Source organism: Haliaeetus leucocephalus, unplaced genomic scaffold (genome assembly GCF_000737465.1).
Source record: "Haliaeetus leucocephalus isolate CR32 unplaced genomic scaffold, Haliaeetus_leucocephalus-4.0 Scaffold712, whole genome shotgun sequence".
Taxonomy (NCBI): Eukaryota; Metazoa; Chordata; class Aves; order Accipitriformes; family Accipitridae; genus Haliaeetus; species Haliaeetus leucocephalus.
The window spans coordinates 2,878,384-2,899,020 of NW_010973148.1; the positions used below are offsets into that span (position 1 = coordinate 2,878,384).

Sequence of the window (20,637 nt, forward strand, 5' to 3'; positions counted from 1 at the left end):
TTGCATTTTCCTATGTTCAGCTAATCAGTGAATATCTCAGAAGTTACAGTCCCTGATCATTCACTGCAGTATCTGTCCTTTTTGCTTCTGAATTTTCCTTCCGTGGTAAACCAAAATTCCCATTTCATGCTTTTTATGCCCTGTGATACAGACACAGAAGAAATGTGCAACCCGAGTCATCTGTCCTGGTGTGGAAAGCAAAGGAGGGGAACTCCAGATGTTAAAAAGAAAGACGTGCTAATAGTGTGAGGAAGCAGATGGACAGAAATGGGGAAGTTGACCCCAAGTGGGAAACTCAGGGGAGTGCGAGCACCCGGAGCTGTGTCAGGCTCTCCTAACACTGGGCCTTCTCCTGGCTCCTGTGGGGCTGATGGTGTCAGAAAGCTCTCCAGGAGCCACCAGATGCCTGTCCTTCAGGTCCTCTGACTTTAGTTACCACGATCAAGCGAGCGGAGGGTGCACAGTGCAGGAACAGGCACTAAACAGTACAGCTTCTCAGTGGTGTCATGTGTGATCAGCCAGCGTAGCTTTGTGTGATTTGTATGGCCTTCTTGAGGAGCAGCCAGAAAACCATCTACCAACTTCTCTGTTGCTGAAAAGGTGCTGCACCAGGCACCGTTTGAAAGAAAGCAATTAGGCAAAGCAGCAATTGTAGCACCGTCATATACATATCTATTCATATGTGGATAATGGCGTAAGTAACTCTAGCTGCCTTTTGGGAAATTATGCTCCTTTTATATTTTATTAGCTAATAACTTTCTGACAACTGAGTCATCAAATTACAATAAAATAATAGTAAAATATTTTTAATAGTGAATATTTTAGCCCGTGTTTGACAATTATGTATTCACTTGCTTTCATTGGAAAGATTATTTAGATAAGAACAAGGGACACATCGAGTAGAAGAAAGAAATATGGGCATGTCTGTCATTATAGAAGTACCTGAAAGCAAGGAGTTAGTATAGGAAAGGAGAGATAAAATGGGATAGAGTTAAAAATTAGACTATTTCAGTAGCATTAGCTGCAGATAATTCTGTATGTAGATTCTACTCCCCATTTTTGTTCTTAATAGCATACAGAAAATCAAACGAACCAGTTGGTTTTGAAAACCTATTATATTATTAAACTTGAAAGCAGAATAACCACTATTGTCAGTTATTAGGTACTTGAATAATTTGAAGTCTAGTGGCAGACAAACCACAAATATAAGAATTAACATATCTAAATATTAATTTTCATAGAACAGTATCACAGAATGGTTCGGGTTGGAGGGGACCTTAAAGATCATCTAGTTCCAATGCCCCTGCCATGGGTACAGACACCTTCCACTAGACCAGACTGCTCAAGGCCTCATCCAGCCTGGCCTTGAACACTTCCAGGGATGGGGCATCCACAACCTTTCTGGGCAACCTGTTGCAGTGCCTCATCACCTGCACAGTGAAGAATTTCTTCCTAATATCTAACCTAAAACTACCTTCTTTCAGTTTAAAACCATTACCCCTTGTCCTATATCACTACACTCCCTGATACAGAGTCCCTCCCCATCTTTCCTGCAGGCCCCCTTTAGGTACTGGAAGGCCACTATAAGGTCTCCCTGGAGCCTTCTCTTCTCCAGCCTGAACAACCTCAACTCTCTCAGCCTGTCTTTGTAGGAGAGGTGCTCCAACCCCCTGACCATCTTTGTGGCCCTCCTCTCGACTCGATCGAGCAGGTCTATGTCTTATGCTGGGGACCCCAGAGCTGAACACAGTGCTGCAGGTGGGGTCTCATGAGAGCAGAGTAGAGGGGCAGAATCACCTCCCTCAACCTGCTGGTCACACTTCTTTTGATGCAGCCCAGGATACGGTTGGTTTTCTGGGCTGCAAGCGCACATTGCCAGGTCTTGTTGAGCTTTCTCATCAACCAACTCCCCCAAGTCCTTCTCCTCAGGGCTGCTCTCAATCCATTCTCTGCCCAGCCTGTGTTTGTGCTTGGGATTGCCCTGACCCATGTGCAGGACCTTGCACTTGGCCTTGTTGAACTTCATGAGGTTCACACGGGCCCACCTCTCAAGCCTGTCAAGGTCCCTCGGGATGGCATCCCTTCCCTCCAGCGTGTCAACTGCACCACACAGCTTGGTGTCGTTGGCAAACTTGCCGAGCGTGCACTCGATCCCACTATCCATGTCACCAACAAAGATGTTAAACAGCACCTGTCCCAATACTGACCCAGAGGAATGCCACTCGTCACTGGTCTCCACTTGGATGTCAAGTCATTGACCACAACTCTTTGAGTGCGACCATCTAGCCAATTCCTTATCCACTGAGTGGTCTATCCATCAAATCCATGTCTCTTCAATTTGGAGACAAGGTTGTCATGCAGGACAGTGTCAAATGGCTTTGCACAAGTCCAGGTAGATGAAGTCCGTTGCTCTTCCCTTATCCACCAATGCTCTAAGTCCATTGTAGAAGGCCACCAAATTTGTCAGGCAAAATTTGCCATTACTGAAGCCATGTTGGCTGTCACCAATCACTGCCTTATCTTCCATGTGGCTTAACATAGTTTCCAGGAGGATCCACTCCATGATCTTGCTGGGCACAAAGGTGAGACTGACCGGCCTGTAGTTCCTCGGGTCCTTCTTTTTTTTCCTTTTTAAAAATGGGGGTTATGTTTCCCCTTTTCCAGTCAGTGGGAACTTCCCCAGACTGCCAAACAATTTTGGCATGTTTCAGTTTGCTTCCTGTTGTTGCACGTCTTCTTTTTGCTCATACCTATCCTGTACAGAAAACCTTTTGCCATCATTGTTTCTGAAAAGTGCTTCAAGTCACATTGCTAGTTCAAGTTCAGGTTTGGTCATTTGCTCATGTTATTAATCACTGGACTTTATGAATTAAGACATTTAAAAAATTGTCATGCTTAGTATATTTGTGCATGCTTCAAAATATTCTAGAAACTAACCATTGACCTTAGCTTCTAACTGTGTATTTTTCTTCAGTACACTGATAAGAATTAAACACTTGGACCGTGGGACAAAGAGACTCAGTTTCTGTTCAGGGCCCTGCCACTGAGTCAGCACATGACTTGGAGCCGTGTTTTGGCATTCTTTCTCGAGTGGAACGGCACCTCAGTCGGCACAGCGCTCGCGCCAGTGAAACCGCCTCCCTGGCAAAGAGCTGCCATGCACGAATAAGCACAAACAAGAACTCTGGCCATTAATGTTTCTGCCCTGTGAGCAAAAAGAAAAGTTTGGGGGTTGATTTGTTTGTTTGTTTTCCTTTCCAAAGCATGTTCTGATCTTTGATGGCAAGTGCTTTACAAATACTGAATATGATGACACGCTTCTCAAGTAAGCAAGTAAATAAGCTTAGTAATGATAGCCTTGGCCTAGTATGCCATTAGTCTGGGCACTGTACAGTCATAATGAAGGACAGCATTTGCTCTGCAAAACTACAAAATTAAGGGAGGGGAGATCAGACAAATGTAGCAAAAAGTTAATTCCCAGGAAGGATGAGATTGCACCGGTCAGGCTGAAAAGCACTCACCTGGGCACACCGGTTGTCTAACCACCATTGTTGGCAATGCAGAAAAGGACAATTTCAAGGTCAGATGAGGGGAGTGGTTAAAATTTAGCTTAGAGAATATTCTCAGGGGCCTGTTTTTCTTACAGATATAGTGGCATTAGCAAAATCCAGCAGAGTCAATGTTTCCACAGTCCACGCAGGTGGTGAAGAAGTGGTTGGACCCTGCACTGTGCCACAAAATATTGCAGCTAATGAAAGTCCAATGTCTTCCATACCAAGATGAATATTTTGTATTAAAAGGGACTCCTCCGTTGGGAGTGTGAGTGGCTGCCTCCTAAGAAGCTGATCATGCCTTCCCTAATCTCTTTCCTTGATGAGCTGCCTGGAGAGGTAGAGCAACAGCAGAGTCAGCATAAAGCTTCACCTAGGTCTTTACTCCATTTGTTGTTGCACTAGTTACTAATAAGTTAGTATGACCAGGTTTTGTGTATCTGAGCAATTACAGTGCCATTCATGTGGTTTTATGTAGCTGCCAGGCCACAAGAGGAATGACCTGAACAACTTTCTTATTTTACAGGAGTTAATAACTTTTGCATTTCCTTACCATCTCCAGATGCAGGACATCAGTGAAATTAAACAAAATTGCAGACCTCCTAAAGGTTTATAGGGAGCTCAAGAAATTGTCCAGTGTTATTCATGGGTCAGTGTTGTTGAAATGGTATGACTTTACAGCCATTTTGAAAAAATGTATGTACACTATCTTAAAACTGCAATCTAAGCGTTCTTTAAAAAAAAAAAATAAAATTGAAAAGGCCACTGAGTAATTTATATAAATTCACTAAGACAATTTCAGGGGACTAATACTGTCTAGATTCAAAATACATAAGGATTATTACAGCCCCATACTGTAAAACTGAAGGGAACTGAAGGAACTGTTCTCCTGTAAAGGATTTTAATAACAGCTTGATTGTCTTCTGTTATTTATCTTGCTGTTGTGCCTGCAGGCCTTCCTAAACTCGTATTGTGCAGACATACTATAAAGAGATATTGCAGCTCACAGCCTCAGTTGTGGCAGGATGAAATAGTCTGGTGAACATCACGAGTGGACCAGGGAAAAGAGTAAGAGGAAAGGTCTCTTGTTGCAACCTGCGTTGGAGCCTGTTTACCCAATAGTTTAATGTTCCTGTCAGAAAGGCTTGCTTTAGCATGTGTGAGGAACTATGTATCTTTAATTTCCCCTTCTTTTAAAGGCTGTTTCTTTCCTAAGAAGAGGTGGGGGAAGCCATGTGCAAGGAAGGCGTTGGCTGTTCCTTCTTGTGGAGCACAGGGGAGCAGCCCTTGAGCCATGAGGTGGGAAGGTGGAGGGGAGTGGGGAAAATGCAGTGAGGATCTGGAGCCCCAGTCCATCCTGGGGACCGGGCACCTGGGCAGAGGTTGCCACAGCTTGGGAAATCTGGGAGTTTGTTGAAATCAAACCGAACAGTAAGGACTCACCCTAGCAGGACACAGTGAGCAAGGGGAGCATGCTTTGTACAGCCTTCACCTTTCTTTCTGCTGGACTTAATCACTGGAGGTTGCTCAGTACTGTCTGACTTTCTCAAGTTGAAACACCTTTTGGTCTTTCTTGGAAAATTCACTTTATGGAAGAGGTTCAGGCAAATCCACCTCAGAGCCCTAGTGTAGTGACTCCAGCTGGGGTGGAGTTGACAATATCTAGCTGACTTGGAGTCCCACCATGACATGTAGCAAACCAGAAGAGAGAATAACATCTGCACTAGAGACTCACATTTTCTTACTTAAAACATAGCTAATGCTGAAACAACCCAAAAGCCTGGCATGCAATAGGTATACTTTCTAAAAGGCTAAAACACGTGGATGAGGTCACAATTTTCTTTCTTTTTCTGCTTTGCAGAGTTTCTAAGGAATTTGGATCGTTTGTGTGGGGATAGCTACTGCTGTTGGGGGGGAGCACCACTTGTTTTCGCTTCATAACCCTGGTTGTGGCTGTCATGCAAGGCGAGGCAACTGATGAAGCAGTGCTTTGAGAGTCAGGGGGTGAAAGCTGAACAACTGCAACAGAAGGAGAATTTTCAGACCTGATGGGTGAAAGTTATTGGGGGATTTAACTATTCTTTTTTTATTTCAGTTAATTAATTTTGTAGTGTTCTAGTGAAGGTCAATGGCTGACTAATGCTTTGGACAAAGGATGCTTTTGTTAGAGACATGTTTTCTTGGAAATAAAAACATACCAGTGGTAAATATATTTTGAGACACTGACAGCCTGCCCATTGACCAACATCGTTGGCGTAGGCAGACTGCTGACCTCCTGTCCCCTACCACCCTGCCCCTTGACCGACATTGGCAGCGTAGGCAGGATGCTGCCCACAGTCTCCGTGTGAGGTGTGATCCTCTCAAATCACACTGCCATTGCTGGAGCCAAGGGGGGCACAACTCTTACCCACATTCAAAAGGCATTTATGTGACTGGTTGTTGCTGCCAGGTGACCTGGACACCAAGTGTCCCTGGATGTCCACCAGAGTCACAGCATCACTTATAATGCCATGTTTGCTATCAGTGATTGGATGAGTGGCTGTATGGGCACGCTGTTGCTCATCTTTCCTAGTGCCTCAATAAAGCTTTGTTTTATAACATGTTGTCAGACTCCATCACTGTTCGGACCACAGACACTCAGTAGATAATCTGGAAAAAAACATAGGGCAGCATATTTGGTGTCAGGAGCACAGGGAAGCATTGTGGTGCCTGATGTGGCTTCTCCTCTCCCCATTTGATTTCCAGCTGTCATGTCTTGATCATCTCAGCGCTGAAGAGCTGCAGCCCCTCTTCCTAAATGGTAGCAGTAGGAAAAACAGTAGGACTGGGATATATTTGCTCTGTTTGATACCCTTCTTCACCTCCTGGCAGCAGCATTCCTCATATTTGCTCTGTGAAGAATCAATAGTTTAAAAATAGAAATGGAAGAAGGAAGGAGAAAGAAGGAACCTTCTGAGATCAGCTTCACCCATAATTTCCAAAAGCCTGGTTTATTTTTAAAATCTTTACTTTCCTGGTGACATTCTCACAGGAGTCCTTGTTGATGTCTGTAAGTGTGTTTTTATATCATTGTAACTGACTTAACTCTGTTTTTATTCATCTCTGCTTCTCTTCCAGTGGAGTTTTTATACTGTGATTTGGCTTCCATGAAGTCTATACGGCAATTTGTGCAGCGGTTTAGAGCAAAGGATTGTCCACTCCATGTCCTGGTGAATAATGGTGAGTTCTGTTTTTTTCCTCACATATCTGCAGGGGAAGATGTGACAAATGGGGCTCTCGTCTATCACTTCACATTTCAAATCGATTATCTGAACCATATGGCAGGTTACAGTATGGCTGCATTAACAGGGATGTCTTTCTAGGAGTTAAACAGCATTTTTTGGAGAGATTGTCAGCTGAGCAGACTGAACACTTCAGTGCCATCCCTGCTCTTAATGTTACTGCAAGTCTTGTTCCTTTGCTGTCTTTTGTAGCTCTCCAGCACTAAAAATCACACGATTGCACAAGAATCTGAGCATCCCTAATAAAAAAAGGGAAAAAAAAAAAAAAGGGAAAAAAAAAAAAAGGAAAGGAAAGCTGTACTTTATGTCTGTAGAAAACCTGTCCTTTCACCTTTATTTACTTTCTCTCCCCTTATATTTTCCCTGTATGAACACATGCATTTCTTGTGGCTGCCTGGTGAGCTGGGTTGGGGGGTTATTCCAGCTGAAATATAATCTAGAAAATGATCCAGCAACCTCAGAGCAGTCACTGCTTAGATGAAGGTGCAGCTGGAAAGTTGTCCATAAAGCTGCGTCCTCAGTGGTCAGAGAACAAATTAAAAGGACAACATTTATCTTTCATTCATACAATTACCAAATGAATCTCATTACTCCTAGGGATTTTAACTTTTGTTATTCACATACTTGCCATCTAATTATGTTTTATAGCCACAGTATTTTTGGAAACCAGCCCGTACAATAATTTTCCTCCAAAAACCCTGCATGCTCTGCATATGCTTTCCTAAAGGGGAATTTTCACCTGTCTATTTAACTAGGGGAAAACCCCGCCAGCAACAATTTAGGCTTCTTCTAGAAATTTTCTGCTGTTATATGCTGCTGTTCTTGTTTTCCCAATTATTTGCATGTATTTTTATTAAGACATCCCAAAGAACATTTTCTGTTTTCCTGTGCACCCCTCAGTCCTAGTGAGGGCAAATGTGCTGTAAATAAATGGGTTTGTTACATCTGTTGATGCCTTAAAGAGCTCTCAGTAACACAAGCAAATATCATAATAAAAATTCAAGAGTATTTTATTTCCTGATTGATATGAAACATTAATTAAATGTTCAATTAAAAGTTCATTTTTATTTGATTAGCCAAAAAAGCCTACCATTATTATTTTAATTGTGCAATAATTAAAGGTAGTGGATATTTAATCCTGGTTACAAAATCTTTTCAGTTTTACATGCCTACTTTTAAAGATGCAGAGTACAAACTGTTACACAGATGGGAAGAACACTATTTGAAAAAACAGCATTTTGTGGAAAAAAAGGTGTTTGAGTTCTATGTACCCGTCAGGCATCCCCTGCCCTCCACCGGTTGTCTGCAGAAGCAAAGCCAGGACTGTGTAACAGGGGCTTGTGGGCAGCTTGGGGGAGAAATGATAGGGCTGAAGCAACAGCACAGCTGGGAAGCCCTCTTGAATAAAGGATTTTATCCTGCCCTAGCTGCTGCTGAAGCAGGATGGATGAAAATTGCTGTTAAATATATCTTCTTAATCAAGAAACAAAGTTATATGAAAATAGATCTCCTAATGTGGCTAATATGATACGAGACCAAAGAGTGTAGCCCCAAAGTTGCTTTTAAGAAAGAAGCTTGAGACTAATATTTGCCTGAATCAGTCTATATTTTCATGACCTGCAAAAAGGGCATTTGATTTCACTTACACTTGGTTACCAAACACAGTTGGCAAGAGAAATCTGTTGTTTGAGAAAATCCTGTTAGAAACTACAATGAAATGAATGGTCCGACTCTGCTTTTTGCTGAACATTTAACAGAATCACAGAAGCAATCACATCCAAAGCTGCCGTAAAGACTCCTGTATAATTAGGTTAGTCTCCAACCATTATGTGGCAAGTCACCAGCCTTCGCTTCTGAAAGCTCTTTCCCGCAGTTTGGTTTTTTCAGCCCTTTTTGTTTGGTCTTGTAAATAATCTGTAGCATTTAGTTTTGTTACTAGTTTCGTAATGAAAGCCCAAGTGATTTCTTGGTACACAAGAGGAAAATGAACATACCTAATGGAGGAGAAATGGCCTGATGCAAAAACCTTTGAACAGCTTCTCTTGGCTTTCCACCAGTGTTGAGCACATCCAAGACAAATGCTGACGTTTGGGCTAAGTGGTGGGCTTTTCCTTTTCCCTTTCCCTTCCTCTTTCCTTTTTTTTTGTAATTTTTTTCACTGTAACACAATGCACTAAAGAGCAAGTTTCAGTCCATCGTGGACTACTGGGCTGGAGGCACTACTCGCTCAAAAGCCTCATCGCAGTTGCCAGCTCCACTAGCTTCACTGCATGATCCCCTGGACACAAGCTAGGGTGCCTGGAAGAGGACAATGCTTGCAATATTTAAATGTCTGATGGGAGTGGGTTGTTGGGCATGTTGTCAGTGAGTGCGTATGCTTTCTGTCAGAAAACTGTTGTCAATAGGAGGCATTTTGCATGTCTTGCAGAACATCTCATAATGACATGGTTGATTTTCTTATGTCTCAGTGTATGCATCTAGAACAGTAGGTTTCTTAGTATCACCTAGTACTTTCTTATTTCTTACAGATCTTGAAGCTCTAGCATTCTTGATATGAAGAGGTATTTTTATTTTTTAGCATATGGGGAAGAACCTGTGGGCTAGGCATGTGCGCAATGCATGTGTACGCAGTCATATACTTTTAAGAGTCTGACCCAAAGTCTGTTGGGGCTAATGGAAAGTCTCCATTAGGTTTTGAAAATCAGACTTTGTGTGGGTCCCATGACTTCTGAATCAGACCATTGGCAACCTAATAAGAATTCTCCTCTCTATCTTCATAGGACCAAGTGTTTTATTATCAAGGACTGTACACTTTTATTACATTTAATGTAAAAATGCCAAGAACTGTTACACTGCATTTTTTGCACACTATATTAGTATTATTTACTTGCTTTAAATCAAAATGTTTTAAACTGATTGTTATAATCATGTCTATACGTTAGTGATCTTTCCACATCTTATATCCATGAATATGTATCGTATATGTATGTGAAGATACATGATATTTGTTGTGGGCTTGTGTGAACCTATCAAAAAGCCAAACATTTCAAGATGAACTGAGGAAAGTTCTAACATTATACAATAATGCAAACTATGAAATTAACATTGAAATATTATTAAAGATAGGTGATTTGGCATGAATTACTGTGCTAGGTGAATAATCAGTAGTCCATGTCTGACCTAAGATCATTATGAAATTCAGCAGTTTTCCAGGTCACTGGTGATTTTTTAAAAAAATGTATCTCCATCACTTGCTCTCCATCACTTGCCTAGCTCAAGGATCTAGTTGGAAATTAAATTAATACTAAAATCCTGAGTTTCAAAGTATTCTTCTAGAGCTAGACACCCAGGTCCCACAAAAATTTCAGTAAGATTTAGATACTAAAATTCAGGCACTTTAAGAAGTCTTAGGTGAACATTTACGGTGTTCAAATGGAGATTAGTGCACTAGAGCCACCTCCTCTCTTTTTGTTATACCTGATTTTAGCATATACATTTAACTTTCTAATTTCTAATTTAAAAGGAAAAATTTGGTTGAATGCACGCATTATTTCAGCTGACAAATAAAGGCCTGTTGTTCCATTACTATGCTTTCTGCATCAGTAATATGCATGCTCAGCTCTTGGTTTTTAAAATAAACAAAACATATTAAAGATGCAAATAGAGTATTACATAAACATTTTTTTAAATATAATGTGCTAGTGCTAAAAAGAGAAAAATGCTATGACACAGAAAACAAATTCATTTTCTGTGAAAAAAAAAAAGTAAGCTAAATAGCTGAACTATGAGCCACAGAAAGACAGATGCAGTACAAGCAGTTCAGAAAGCTTAATCTGACAGAAGGTCAGAAGAATATGTCTTCTAGTCCTCTAATTAGCAATTGGGTGCCAATTTTTTGTTTTTGAAAAGAACTGTGTCTTTGTACAGTTGAAAAGCATTTAGCAAATTACAGCATGTACACTTCTATAATTATTTAATACATTCATTAAAGTGGTATTGCTGTTAAGAGCGTTAGAAAGTCTGCTATCTTCCTTAGGTTGCAAAAGGGAGAGATAGTAAAACACTCCATAAAATGCCATGAGCGGTAGTCACTGTTTCATGCCAGAGAGGTTTTTTCTAACTTGCAGTCAGTCATTTTCTTTGTGTGCCAGAAATGTTTCTCTGCACCTTGTAGTTAACTGTTTTTACTTATACATCGTTTACACTACTTAATGATCTCAAAACCAAGAGAGCGAACACCAAAATCACAACATCTTTAGTGATAACAGAATACCTACGGATACCAAACATGCACGGTCTAGCTCATTAACAATGAAATACCAACTACCTTCTCTGTTGCAGTTCATTGAATGGTTTGTGATTTTGGCTACAGGTTAGGAAAGGAGGGGGAGAAAATGACAAGGACATTGAGTATTTTCCTTGGCTTGCACACAAACACAGAAAAAGAACTTAGAGATTTCAGGATATTATTAGCCTATTGTAGACAGATTGCAGTTAATATATTTCAAGTTGAAGCCTATCTAAGCCAATTTAAAATCAATATTTCTGAACCGCTGGCTAATTCACACGTTCATATTTCGTACTTCATGGATCATCTGAGAAATCTCAGTCTCTTGATAGAATGAATAAGTCTCTATAAGCTTCCCTCTTTAGTTCCTAGGGCACAATAAAAGCTGTATCAGTAGGTAAGTACAGACTATAAGATGAAAAGGAAAGAAACCCCAGAGAAGTAGAAATTCACTGGAGAAGACCTTGAGGCAAAGTTAGTGAGGAGGGTTGCTGTTGACTCCAGTGGAACTTTGATTTAATCAAAAATAATGCTTCTTCTCCAGCCACACAGGAAGGCTGTGGTGAACTCAGGACCCGGTATCTTATGAATCTTGTTCCAGTGTCCTGCTCACAGCATCATGTTTCATCTTTATCCTTCCTTGAAGACAAATCAGAGCAATATGTAAGCAAAGCTGAGATGGAAAAGGTGTAGAGGCACAGGGAGAAAGAGAGAGGAGAACAAGCAGAAGGGCAAGTGGCCCTTTATCTGGATATAATGGATGATAGATACTAGACATCATGGGAGAGCTGCGCCTTTGGGAGATGTTTAGAGCTGGAAAAGGTAATTTGAGGTGGTGGTGGTGGTTGGCTTAAAATGGATATTCCATGGATGATGGGCAAAACTAGAAGATTCGTAAGGACACTAACATGGGGCATTTATGTGTTCTAAAATGAGAAGATACTCTCAGAGCCATATTTTTTGAAGAAGCTCGGTTCATGATAGATGCCATTTACTCAGATTTTTCAGAATAGGTCATCTTTATAAGAGAGGTGACTGGAAAGTATGGGGAGGCTGGCTGATCACACTGCTCTTTACAGGTATTAGGTGCTTTGGGTACTGGAAGTAACTTGTCTGAGCACATGTGTCAGAGCACCATGATACTGCTGTCGGCATCCAGCCCAGCTTGTTTAGAGCAACTGAGGGTTGTGCAATGCCAACATTTACCTAGCGCCCAGATTTTTAGCCGCAGTCATCAGCTAGAGCTTTTATTATACTTGAATAGCATTGTTGTCTACCAGAATGATATGTATCCTGTATAAAGATATCAGATTTCTTACAAAAGGTTTATTTTTTATTAGAAGATCTAATAAGTTAGAAGAGTAACTTTAGGCTACTTCTGACTTTTCATTCATGAAAATCCTGACTTTAGTTTGATACTATCTTTGTCTTTGTAATTATTTCCAAAGCTTTTTCCGTGTCTGTGATATCAAACACTTTGTGAAAAGGGAACTATCTCAGAGTCCACATGCTTCAGGTTCTTGACCCATTTGCTTTTATGTCCTGAATGTGAATGTTTTATCAGTGGAAGACAGATACAAAATTCAGCTATTGATGGATTAGGAAACCCAACCGGTTCTACTTAAGTGTGTGGAACATTTGCCACCAGCTTTTCTGAGAGGCAGGAGTGAGCCATGTTTTATTCTTACCTAATCCTTTCATAGCTTTTAGGTAAAAATATTTTTTATACATATTGCAAAACAAGATATTTCTTCTAAGAGAACTTCCTGTTGAATTAGAAAGCTGTGACTGACTTTCTTATTTTCTGATTGTGATTGGGATAACTCACCATTGTGCCAACTCAAATAACCAGTTACTGAGCATATTTTTAGGAAACAAAGTGTTTTTTTCCAGCTAGACCCAATTATGAATGCTCTGATTTATTTTAGTGTAAAAACAAAACCTCAGTTATGGACTGTATTGTCTTTTTTTAACTGACACATTTTCCAAGCCTGTGCTTTCTGTGTTCGCTATGTAGCAGCAAGACATTGAATCAGAAAGTGAATCTGTTCTTAAGGAGGTATTGCAGCCTGTTCAGTTTTGTGCTGAACCTACCAAGATTTGGCTGTTGTTTTCACAGTCCTTGTAAGTAGATATTTCTGCATTTTTTCCTTCTTTTTCTTTTTCTTTTTCTTTAACTTACTGATGAACTAAGAGCTTGTCTTTTCTGGAAAGATGCACTGCTTTTTCTTCTTTGGGACAGCTAATACAGTCCACTTCTCCCTTGTGGGCATTATAGGTGGGTCTGGGAGCACTGGCAGTAGACATTACTCAATTTTCAGTTCCTTACTAGTTAGCCAAACTTTTAAAGTTTGGGCTAAGAGTTTCCATGCCAAGTATTTGCCTTAGGCTAATTTATTTTTATTTAATTTTTTGCAATGCCAGATAAAAGAGTTTATCTGTTTCCAACAATGATAAGAAAAACATCTTAGGGTTTTTTTTAATGTAAAAAATGATGGCGAGTTTCTTTAGAAAGGCTCTGGTGTTATCACAGTTTGAAATGGGGACTTGAATGCAGGCAAGATGCTGCCTTTGTGTCAGAGGTGGCTGCACCTTCCGCCACCTGTGGAATATTCCCATGATGGGTTGAGTCCGAAGCCTGTAAAGCACTGCAGTTTGAAAACGGTCTTTTACGTTTTAATCACTAAAGATTTTGCTTGTACCAAGCATGTCCTGAGTTGAGACTGAGCAGGTCTTTCTGCTGGAATCACAACCCCAAGCCATGGTGGGAAGTACTGTGTGCAGGCAAATGCACCGGTACCGAGGCTGGGCACCATCATCCCATCTGCTCCCCGTGGCTCCCTCTGAGCTGGGATGGAGATGGGCACTGCAGCTCACTTCAGGCTCCTCCTGGTCTCTCCACTGTCCAGAGTCGGGGCCTGGGTCTTCTGTGACAAGTTTCCATCCCATGAAAAGCAGACTACGGGGTGGGGAGAGGTAGACAGGAGGTGATGGGTGTCTGGGTTTTACCTTGATATACAGTTGGAACATGACTGTGGAGCTGGGATGTGCTTTCAGCACTCTCAGGACCTAAATGTCTCGCCAGACACTAGCTGGTGAGCTGATGTGGATGGTGACCTCAACTGGCTAGTGACCACATCTCTCTGGAAGCGCTGGCTCTTGCATTTTTAGGCATAATGACAAAACCTGTAGCGTGGAAGAGGAAGAAGCCTGGTTTGAATGCAGATGGGACAAGACCGTAACTTCCAAGAGAGGCAGATCTATACAAGAAGCCTGGGTGTGGAGAATGGCAATAGAAGCAAGGCAGTTAAGGCTGGGAGGTTATAAAGGACAGACAGCAGAAGATGAAGTTAAGAGTTGATGGGGGGGGGAACAGGACTGTCAGGTGGGAACCATTAGGATGGGGGAAAATTTGATGGCAATACATTTGAGTTTGCTGATTGAAAGACAAACAGAATTAAACTATGAATGTAGCATATATTCTTGTTCAATATCAGGAAATCCACAAGAGAGCAAGTATGGAGGAGGGAGCTGGGATGGGTAGTGAGGACGAAGAGAGGCATTAGGTATGTCTGAACTGTAGGAGAGGTCTCAGTCAGAGTTTGCAAGTGCTTAGACACCACATAGTTCACAAGGATTGAGTCCTTATCTTGAGGACTAGAGTCTCTGTTGTGCACAAACTGATTGAACCTTTTCTTGCAGTGCGGGAGTTCTTGACTGGTCTCTTTTTTGTGAGTTTACTAACGTTTAACAGAGATGAGAATTATCCCCCCCGCCATGGGGACATGATTGGAGCCTTGTTCTTCTGTTTGGCAGCAGACTTCAACGTTACTTGTAGAAAATAATTCTCATCTACCCCAGCGTCACAACTGGTTTGACACTGAAGAGGGGATGGGGAAGCTGGTGGGACCCTCAGAGCCATGGATTGTGGCCCTGTAAGGAAACCAAGGAACGAGGGAAGGACGAGCCAGGCATGTGACGGGCAGATGCCTGCAGGATGCAGAGTGAGATCTATGAGATTCAGACACAAAGGAGCTAGAGTGGCTGTGTCAGAAAATTAGGGAGAACGAACTTACCGTTTGCAGGGAAGCAGAGAGGCAGATGAAGCTGATATGTGTGTCTGGGGCTGAGCCTCTCCCCTCTTTCCCGCACACATGCTGTTCTTGATAAGATCAGCGTCGGGTCACTGGATTCTGGGGGTAAGGGAGGGAGGGGAGCGCAGCCCAGAGCTTTGGCTGGGAAGCAGCACACCATCCTTGGCTTTGGCAGGGCCATGTATTTTGGCTGGCACAGGGAGTTGTCAGGAAGCCAGTGTGTGGAAATGGCAATGGGTACAGAGCCCTTTGCAAGGGAGCGGGAGGCAGGAGCTAGTGGGAACTTGCTCGGTGCTGGAGCAGAGGCTCAGGCACACTCCTGTGGAGAAGTTGTTCTGGGAAGAGGCAGGAGAGACTGAACTCTCTGGAGGTGGCTCTCCTCCACAGCCCGAGGCTGGGTCCCAGTGCTGCCCTGCTCTTTATCAAACCCGTTTTCACAGTGGCAAGTCCCCTCCAGGGAAGGTCGATGCATGGGACACTGTCCCACCACTGATGCCAGACGGGCTGACAGCAAATGTCCTTGCATCTCCCCAAGGGTCAAATGCATTGGTGTGGACTCTAAGAGTCATCTAAGTGTCATCGTTATGCCATGGGGTAAAATCCCTTGCTTTGCTTCTGTTTCCTCCTAGTTTGCTTTAGAAAACTGCATATACGCATATACAGAGCTCCAGAAGATATTACGCAGTGCAAGAGACTGAACTCCCTCTGGGGAGATGGGAAGTAGGACCGTAGCGTTGGAGAGCTGTACCAAGCTTCATTTGTATTTTTTTTTATTTTTCTTCTTAACTGTTTGGATTGTTGCCGTTTCAGCTTTCGTATGCTGTTGATCTGGCTTCTCTGTATGGTGCTGTCTAGACTGTTTTCTGGGATACCAGTAGGTGTGCAGCATACCAGTAGCGCTGGGCTCTGGGTTACGGATGTAGCTTAGCAAGCAGTGTGTCGCAGCAGGGCTGTAAATTCACCTCTCTGCAGCCCAGGTGAGGTGTACCTGTAAAAAGCAGTTATGTTGGTACACTTGTGTCTCCAGTGGGCACTTCTGAAGGCATTTCTTCTAATAAGGCATTGCACCTTCTCATTGCTCACTAGCCAGGAGGGATCCACAGGACAGGCATGTTCTGGGACAGCATTGCTCAACTGAACGAGGTGGAACAAGCAATCTGGTATAGGCAGCCTAGCCAGGGGATGCTGCTCCATGCTTATTTTGATATTCACTCCACTATAGCTGTTCCTGTTCAGGAGAGAAGTGGGCTATACTATTTAGTACATAGATAGATCCACCCATAGATCTTTTGGTGTATGGGTGTGCAGAGCAGAGCGGTTTTGACACTCTGTTAAATGAGGTGGGTTGCTTTGTGTGGCTGCATTCATGGGATGGAAAATGCTGCTAAATGAATCAACTACACCAGTTCAAAGCCTGTGTGGAGAAAAGGCTTTGCGCTTTTACTTAGAGTTACTGTCTCTATTAATTTTCACCCTTGGGAACTTTTTGGGACAGTATGTATCTTTTCCTTGTAAATAGAAAGAATTGGGTGAATGGGATTATATAGGCTCACCTCCTGCTGTAAAGGTGTTACATGTAAGTGTATGCAGCTGACCTCTTGTGTTGTTTGCCCAACCTTTGGGTTGCTGGGGATGAAAGGACTTGCATGTGGGGGCACTGCCTCCAAACCCTCTTCTGAGAGCCTGGCTGAAAAGGAAGACATTTTGTTCTGCATGTGAAAAAGAGATTTTAAATCTTTCTTTTGCAGTGGGTTTGAGAGAACTGCCTTTAAAAAACTCCAAGTAGCTCTCTGTAAATAAATCTAGATGAGCGAAATACTTGTATTTTTTGAAGCTCTTAGAACATATTTTATAATGGAGCTGAAGGATGTCTTTGCTGTGGGAGGTACAGGAATTACAGCAATGTTTACCATCATCTGCAGTACAGGCATGGTACAAATTCTCCTGTATAATCCAATAAAAAATATGGTATGCCTGTACTGTAATATTTACAACTGTCATAAACATTTTGGTTGTACTGTGTGCGGTATCAGATCCGTTATGCTCTTAAATTCACATAAGACTAATTCATTGATGGATCCCAAACTGAGAGTTTCATTAGAAACTTTTATAGAAAATTGTCATAAATGACTGTTTACAAAGACAGTTCTCTTGAGGTGTGTTCATTCTTTGAGAGAAAAATATGACTATTGCCTAGTCATAAAAGTAAAAAAGGATGGAATTTTTTTATTCATTATAGCTAATTAAAATGTGTATAATTTGAACATGTTACAATAAATGCATAACTGCAGCACATTGGAAGGTATTACTATATCTATAAGAAGAGCAGTTGTTCAGCATGGTTATGCAGCAAAATATTTTCCTTATTCTAATTTATTTCTACTCTTGAAAACTCACACATCGATGTGTCATCTAGGCAATTTTCTGCATGCATACTGTCAGTCTTTTGCCTGAATATTTCAATAACAGCTAATCAATGACAAAGTAAAAGCTCATGCTCAGCTTCCTTATTAATTCATTTTCTAATGCCATGCTGATATCAGTGACATTTTTAAAAATAAATCTGTAAACAATCCAGCTAAATCAGAGGGAAAAATGTATAAGAAAGTTATATCAGAACTGAGGTGTTTGACGTTAATGGTCTGTGTGCTGCCACTTCAAATTTGACATGCACTCCAAAAAACTGAGGAGACTGACTATTGACAATTAAAATCAGAAAGATACTGGGTTGTATGGATTCCATACTAGAAGAATAAGCAAAATCATTCTTATTTTTCAATGAGGAAGTAAAAAAAAAAAAAAAAAAGGCATTTTTTAATGTTTCAAGTAGTATTGGATTAATTGAAAGAATTAAAAATAGAAGCAGCTTTCATTCTTTGAGTTAGCATTTGGGGCCCTTGAGTAAAGCTGATGATGTTTCTGGACAAAAGAAAATCAATGGCATGCCACTTTTAGGATCTACTGAACGTTAGGTAGTTAATAATTTAAAAAAGAGAGCTTGCTGCTACACTTACAAGGTTTTCCCTTTTGTCAGAGAAGCAACCAGGTTCAGTTGCCTGTTGGGTATTCCTTTGTATGCTCGCTCTCTGTGAATTAAAATGTCTTCTTCTCAAATAAGAGAAACTGCCCTCAAATTGCAGGGCAAGATTTTTCGATAGCCTTGATAGGAACCACCTCAAAGATGAGGACCTTTTAAAAAAAAAAGTCTTTCAAGGGTTTTTTGGATTAATATTATTTGACCAGCTCTTGAAGACAAAAAGGGAATTGTAGTAGCAGCAAATGCAAGCCGAGGTGATTGTGCCTGCTCAAGGACTTGACCACAATTTCTACTCAGAGGAAGCTCCTGAAGAATGAGCAAAATAATTTTCGGAAACGTGTATCTTAACGGTTGTGCATTGCATGAGTAAAACTTTTTTCCGCCTCCCGACCTGAGCTCAGATCTGATTTTTGCTTCCAGGACAAGAAGCACAGATGGTGGGAACTAATTGGGGTGAAGGGCAAAGCCTCTATGTGCTCTTGAAATCCCGTGCCTCTCCGGAGGTCGAGGGGGTGATTGCTGTAGCCCAGGCATCCTCAGGCTGATGGGAGCGGTGACAGCCTTCCCTGAGTTTGCCTGCTCATCGTGATGCAAAGCTGAATGCCTGTAGCAGCCATCTACCGCGCTTGTCTCTGGACAAATTCCTCCATCCCTCCGTCTGACTCAGCCAACAGAACCGTGTGTGTGTGCATGGAGGGGTCCTATAGTGAGCCCTGTAGCAGCCCTGGCAGATGCAGAAGCAGCATTTGGTGTTCACATCAGCTTTGCTGTGCCAGGCCTGTTTTGTGTTGGCTGCCTTTTCGTGGGCTTGCATTTTACCAGTGTCGCTGCAAATAGACCTCTGGCAAACTTCTTCCTCCTGCCTTTTCCAAGTGTCACAGCTTTTGCAGGGCACGATGGGCCTCAGAGAGTTGCAAATCATTTCCTTGTACCAGCCCCAGCGCTCAGAGATGCAGCAATGTTCCCATCTGCCCTCCAACAGCTTGTGCTAAGCTCTGTCTCTGCTAAAACTTGCACCGTAGCAGGCTGAGACTTGGTCTGGGAGATTGGGGTTTGTTGCCCTTCCCACCCTTTCCTTCTTCCCAGAAAACAGGAAAAAGTCGCAGCAGGGCTTGTGCCACGTTTATGCCTGTCCATAACCTTCATGGCAGTGCTCAGTCCCAGCCACTGTTCTGGATGTCATTATATGCTGCATATGCAGATTACGGAGGAAATGGAAGTCTGTTTCCAACTCTGTGAGCAGTTGCACCATGCATCAGAGTTAAGTACTGCTGAGGAAGGAGAATGCAACGGGCCACCCGACCAGACATCCTCTGATTTGTGTCTTCCCGTTGTTAAAGTTGAGATTTGACAGGCAGAGAAACCACACCCGGCAGCTGGGTTTTCCTGTCTTTCTGAGGGATCTGGAAAGCGGCTGTAAAGACAGAGAGAGATGCCAATCAGAGCTTTTGTAGAGCCCCATCAGGTAATTTGTGTTGTGTTTCTTTCATCATACCATCAGCCAGCATTGCTCATATTCAGTCTTAAATTCTCTGTATGCAGGTATACTGTGTTACACCCAAACCTTTTGTTTGCTCTCTCATTTTCTCTTGTGTCTTCCCCTCACACTACTTCTCCGGTTGTTCGATTAAGCAGTAGGCAGCCATAGGTGAATCACTATGGGTGTTGGCCATGCTAAAAAGATCCTGAAAGTATCTCCTCTTTAGCCCAAGCAGCAGTAAGGAAGCAGGACTGTCAGGTGGCGGGACCCCCCCAAAGAAGGAGTGGTGTAGATGCACAGCATCTAAATGACAATTTAAAATGGTCATTTAATATGCCATTATTGGGCTGACATCAAGAAATGGGATGTTAAAGGCTTTTTAATGGACATATGAAGTAGCATGAGGATTAAGCTGACACTCTGTCACGTCTGTGAGCAGAGGTGGCCTTTCTGCTGTATCATACTCATGTGTTTTAGAGAGAAGACAAACGGCCTACAACATTATTCTCCCCGAGCCACGTCCATCTACATTTAAATTACAAAGGTCAGATCCACTTGTACGATAATTAAATTTTAATAAAATAAGAATAATTTATAACATTCAAGTCCACATTATAATGGAGTGGGATAGCTATCCCCCACACAGCCTCAGTACACGATATAATTTATGCATGAGCTCAGGATTCTCTGCAAGATGCTGAAATCAACATTGCATGTTGGGGATGTGGATACTTATTTTAGGCACTGAGTTTGAAAATTGTGGTTTGTAGAAATATATGCAAAAATATTGCCAAAATAAGCATTCAAAAACTCATTTCAATATGCAGCTGCTTGTAAGCACAGTAATTAAGATATATTGGGTAAATTTACTACATCTTTTCTCACCCACACCAGTGAGATAGAAGT

At 42.0% G+C, this 20,637-nt stretch overlaps 1 protein-coding gene across 1 annotated transcript in view; it reads left to right on the forward strand.

The window, feature by feature from the left end:
• DHRSX (dehydrogenase/reductase (SDR family) X-linked) overlaps nucleotides 1-20,637 on the forward strand; it is a 131,830-nt gene that overhangs the window by 63,581 nt on the left and 47,612 nt on the right. Inside the window, exon 3 of the mRNA XM_010580441.1 lies at nucleotides 6,669-6,770. Coding sequence (XP_010578743.1) covers nucleotides 6,669-6,770 — 102 coding nt within the window. The remainder of the gene's footprint in view (nucleotides 1-6,668; nucleotides 6,771-20,637) is intronic.